At 37.3% G+C, this 5146-nt stretch overlaps 1 protein-coding gene across 1 annotated transcript; it reads right to left on the bottom strand.

Moving 5' to 3' along the window:
* Nucleotides 1–3720: 3720 nt before the first annotated feature.
* LOC124631528 (prisilkin-39-like) lies at nt 3721–4797 on the bottom strand. Its single transcript, XM_047165974.1, has 2 exons — nt 4743–4797; nt 3721–4419 (listed from the first exon to the last, which is right to left on the bottom strand). The coding sequence occupies exons 1-2, from the start codon at nt 4755–4757 to the stop codon at nt 3844–3846; spliced, it is 591 nt and encodes a 196-aa protein (XP_047021930.1). The 5' UTR covers nt 4758–4797; the 3' UTR covers nt 3721–3843.
* Nucleotides 4798–5146: the final 349 nt, after the last annotated feature.

The raw sequence follows: 5146 nt of genomic DNA, 5'->3' as shown, positions 1-5146 counted from the left end.
ATACGTGATGAAAATTTACAATTCGTTACAATCTGTTGTTGATTACGTCATTGATCTTATGATCTGCTTTCTCTTTGTTCCTGGCCGGCTTTTGTTTTTCTTATTGTTATAAATGTTTTTTGGCAGTAATATTAAGCCTTCTTAAAATTAGCAATGTTTTTTTTTTGTTTAAAACTATCAGTGCAGATACATTTTTAATTATAATCATCAGCATCAGGTTTTTTATTGACTCACCACTGGACACAGACCGCTTCTCATACAGAGTAAGATCTAAGCGTTAATCACCATACCTGCTCAAAGCAGATTGGCGATTTCAGAACTTTAAAGTCCAGGTTAGATAATTTTCTTTTTTCTTCATTTTTAAGATTATTGGATATCTCGCATAGATAAAAAATGGACTAAAACCTTCCGTTCATTATAAAAACAATAGAAATAGATATGCAATCAGGCATTTGTGTTTCTACACGACTGTTTACATAAATAATTTATCTAACATTGCAAAAATGTCTAGAAAGAAAATTAGCAATCAAAGGCGCCAGACAAAAAAATAACAAAATTCACCAAATATGTAAATAAAGACATGCAACAGAATTACATAATTATAGTTTCGTAACGTACATTTTTATTAGAATTCGGCCATTAATTTGCATAAATTATTATTTAATATATTCAAGCATTGTCTGGTGTTCGTTAGTTCCGTGTATTTCTAAGATTATGATCTAAATACCTATTGTTTTCGGTAGGAAGTAGTATTTAACTTTCTGATACAATTAGACTGATGACAAGATGAACGAGGTAAATGAACTTATGAATTGTTTTGAGTAAATGATTTTTAAATGTCGGTTTTGTAATATGTCTAGGTTAACATTTTGATAAGATAAGTGAGTTAATATGCATCATGGATCTTTGGAATTAAGGTTAAGTTACACTTACTATAATTGGTAAATGGATCACGAGGAAAAAGAATACAACTAGATTTCCGAAAATAAATTAGATTTACGGTCAATAATCTCAAATTAAATTAGAAAAACTGCGTCGAGTTTTACTGAGCAGTAACTTCAACATACATGGAAAACGAAAATCAAGATTCTTCTGCAAAAGCCATATCTCCAACACCTTCTTTGTAGATAACAAAAATACCATCAATCATCATCCCACATGAAAGACATTTTAAAACAAATACACACAAGAAAAAATACATGAAATTAATTAATTTTGAAAAACAAAAGCCCGCGTCAGTCGGTCAGCAAGAACAATGGATTGGTCCAAGAATGAACTTTCTCCGACCATATTTAGTTTTAAGTATTCAATGCAAATTTTTTAAGCTTCAACTTTATATGGACTGAACTTTGTTTACGAAAGTATTCTGTAATTATGTGGTTTATGTAATGTGGTAATTATGGGTGTAGGTCATTTTTGATAGGAGCTTTTCCTTAAATCTTTACTCATTTGCCTAGGCTTTTGTCAATGATGGAGTTGGCTTCCAGTATTCCAGTAAGAGTATTAGGTTGCCAGGGTTGAGGAGGTTGAATAGTTTTAGATAGGCTTTTAGTCTGCTGCGTCCAATGAGACTGGCAGCCAACGCCATACTCAGCCGCCTGGCCTTTTCCAACTATGTTGGGGTCGGCTTCCAGTCTAATCGGACGCAGCTGACTACCAGCGTTTTACTTGGAGCGACTGCCTATCTGACCTCTTCAACCCACTTACCTATACTTCAGTTATGTTATATTCAAGTTCGTTGGTTAGATAAGTGGCGTACAGAAATAATAATATTTAGCTATTGTTTTTTTATGTATTGTTACTAATCGATTAAGTAATCGCTATCGTAAAATCATTTAAGCATAGTTTTACGGTAGTTTATTGTAACGCAGAACTATTAATATTTCTTTTATCATTTTAAGCTAAACATTGTTTAAGAAACTTCGCTTTTCAGTTAGTAATTAAGGAACATTGCCATTCCTTCTTAGCAACATGCAATATTATAAAAATTGGAACACAAAATAATTTCAAAATAAAATAAATACACATAAAAACCCAAAACGTCTATTTGTCCCACTTATTTCCAAAACCCAAGACCTTGACACTACGTAACCAATAAAAACACTTACACACGTGTTAAAAAATGGCTATAAAATTCAGTCCACGCCGCGGGCTTAACTATGTATATCCACATATTGACAAACATTACGTTTAAATCATAATAAACTAAAGTACGTACAATGTTATACAATGCGTTCAAAAACTTGTGTTACTACAATCTAAAGTAATGGAGAGTAGCGGGTTTCTTAGTTTTGTGTTACTTAATGTTACTTATAATTTATCATATTATATGCTAGATACTTCTTGTGGAACCTCCCACATCTCGATTTAACGAATTCCCACATCTGGATAAAAATAGAAGGAGCCTACGTCCAAGGTCTAGATTATTCTGTATAATTTTCATTAAAGAAAATGGTATTGATTCAATTCAATAATTTCTATGATAGTGTGCCACAATTTGGTAAATAAAAGTAGTAGTTTATCTCAATTATTTACATGACAGCAATTAATCAGTTTACAGAGAGAATTTTCGTGAGTATTTCACTAACTAAAAGCTCGATGTAGATAATATCGTTTGGACATTCTTGCAATCATTATATCGTAAGTATTTATATTATGATTAAAATAGACAACATTTTAAAAGAAACATTTCCGAAAAAATCTTATATTCATAATAGTCTTACACATGGACTGCCTTGACGCTTTCCCTTGCAACTTTTAGAAAGAATTGTGTGCTGTTAAATTACCTAATATTATTTTAACCCCTGACTTCGAATCTGCATATCAAATATATCTAGCCTGTCAATTTTAGAAAGCAAAATGTATGAACAAGAATACTCAGTAGCTTAAACTTTTCCTTGTAAAAAAACTCATTAATCACATTTCAGTGAAATCACTACCAAAATATGAAAACGAGTATTTTACAAAACAAATTAAAGATCGAGATGGTAATGTCCATACATACTTGAAAAAACTCGATACGCAAGTGGAATCTGGTATGATCAGCTAATTAAGAAAATGGTGTTAAGTAACCGAATAATTTGAAGTACCTAAACAAGATCCTCAGATGGATACCAGATCATGCGCCTGCGACGGTGCGTAGTGACGTAACACCGAGATTCGGAACACCCGAGCCTGCCAGGAGAAAGTGCATGGTGCATTTGGATTAACAACTCGAGCGAAATTATTCGCTAATTCAGCGAAAATGGGCACTGTGATGCAACACCGCATCACAGCCAGTTTCGAAACTTTTATCTAATTCTTCGAAAGTAAGACTCACATTCCGAAATGTAATTTCTAATTCCTCATCAGTTTAAGGCTGTTACGTTCACGTATGTCGGTCAGTGTGTTGCGAAATAATGATTCATTTTAAGAAGTGTTAAGTGTGTAACTTAATATGTCGAAAAAAAGAGTTAATTCCACTTTATTATAAAATTGCACGCCAATTACGTCACTTGCATGTCATAAAGTCGACCAGTGACATCAGTACTTTCGATTTTATCGAAAACGACTTTCGATAGGGACCTATTACTGCTGTTTAAGGCGTCGAAACATGTTTTTGTTTCGTATTAATATATTTTTTGTGGCACCGCATATGGGTTTACGATTGTAGCACCAAGATGTACCAGTTGCCATACCTCGGGATGTGAAAGTTCGGGCATTAAATCAAGGAGCCACTCGTACAAAATAGATTGTTCTTTTATTTACAGAAACTTATAACAACAAATATAATACATAATAACATCTAAGATGCGATCACATGATTTACATTAATGAGATGAGATGACTAACAATTTGGGTCGTTTAGTGGGGGTGTCCGTATGACTCAGAGGGGACGCCGTAGGATCCGGAGGGGATTCCGATGGTGGTGTAGTGAGAGGAGCCACCGTGTCCGCCGGAAGAGTAGCCACCGGAGGAGTAGCCACCGTGTCCGCCGGAGGAGTAGCCACCGGAGGAGTAACCACCGGAGGAGTAGCCGCCGTGTCCGCCGGCGTACACTTCCTCAGCCTGGTGGTACTGGGCGACCTGCAGGGACTGCTGGACGTGGTCGAGTTCAATGCCAACGATCTTCTGGTCAGGGACGCCGTAGACGGGGGCGGGCACGCCGTAGTGGGACGAGATGCCGTGTCCGTGACCGTGGCCGCCGGAGCCAGACGACGCCTGGTTCTTGATCTCCTCAGTCAAGAGGATGTTCTTGATTTTGTGGAGGAGATGAGGGTCCACGTAGTAGCCCTCGCTTTCGGTGTGGCCGATGGGGACCTGGGTGTAGTGGCCGCCGCTGCCGAGGCTGCCCAGGGTGATGGAGGAGGTGGCGGGGGCGCCGTAGCTGTAGCCCACTGGGGGCTCGGCGGCAGCGCAACCCAGGAGGGCGAGGGCGACCTGTCAACCAAACACATATTTAAAGCAACTATTCCCAAACTTCTATAAACTTACGAGATAGATATTTATGGATGGATCGTATTGGATGTGACGAGTTAAGTGATAGTCTCATCACCAATTATTATGCCCATCATCAATAGCGTGTAGCCTCGAAGCTATCACTTCACATGGGATCCATCACTCAACTATCCTGGTCAACACAGTATAGATCCTCGCAACATCCGAGCACATCCAAAAGCACCGATTTAAAAACTGTTTCCACTTCACGATGTGCGTTAGGGCACGCTCACACGACACAACACAGTCACTGCACTCCAACTTACGATGTATTTGGCCATGTCTAGTTTGTTCGAACGTTGGCTGATGTGTGATGCCTTGGCTGCGAACGATCCGCTTATATACTGCAGATCAGACCGTCTACTTTTACTTTAACATCAGTGCATGGAGGACGAATTCGGGTTGCAAATGGACTATTTTTTTTTCGGTTTTGTGGGTGTGCGTTTTGATTTTTGCTTGCAGATTAATTTGGGCTAATACAAATGGCATATCGGTTTTTGTTGGAATCGATTTCGCACAATGCTTTTGTGTAAATATTTTTTCGTATTTCTTTATTTACTTTTTAGCATTTTCAACATCACCACTCAAAAATGTTTAAGTGCATAGGGAGCGGTCTTATAAAATGCATAATTTAATTTATTCTCTATTTCTAGACAATATACACACAGAT

This window comes from Helicoverpa zea, chromosome 6 (genome assembly GCF_022581195.2).
Source record: "Helicoverpa zea isolate HzStark_Cry1AcR chromosome 6, ilHelZeax1.1, whole genome shotgun sequence".
NCBI classification, from domain to species: Eukaryota; Metazoa; Arthropoda; class Insecta; order Lepidoptera; family Noctuidae; genus Helicoverpa; species Helicoverpa zea.
This window is presented reverse-complemented; position numbering and strand designations above follow the sequence as displayed.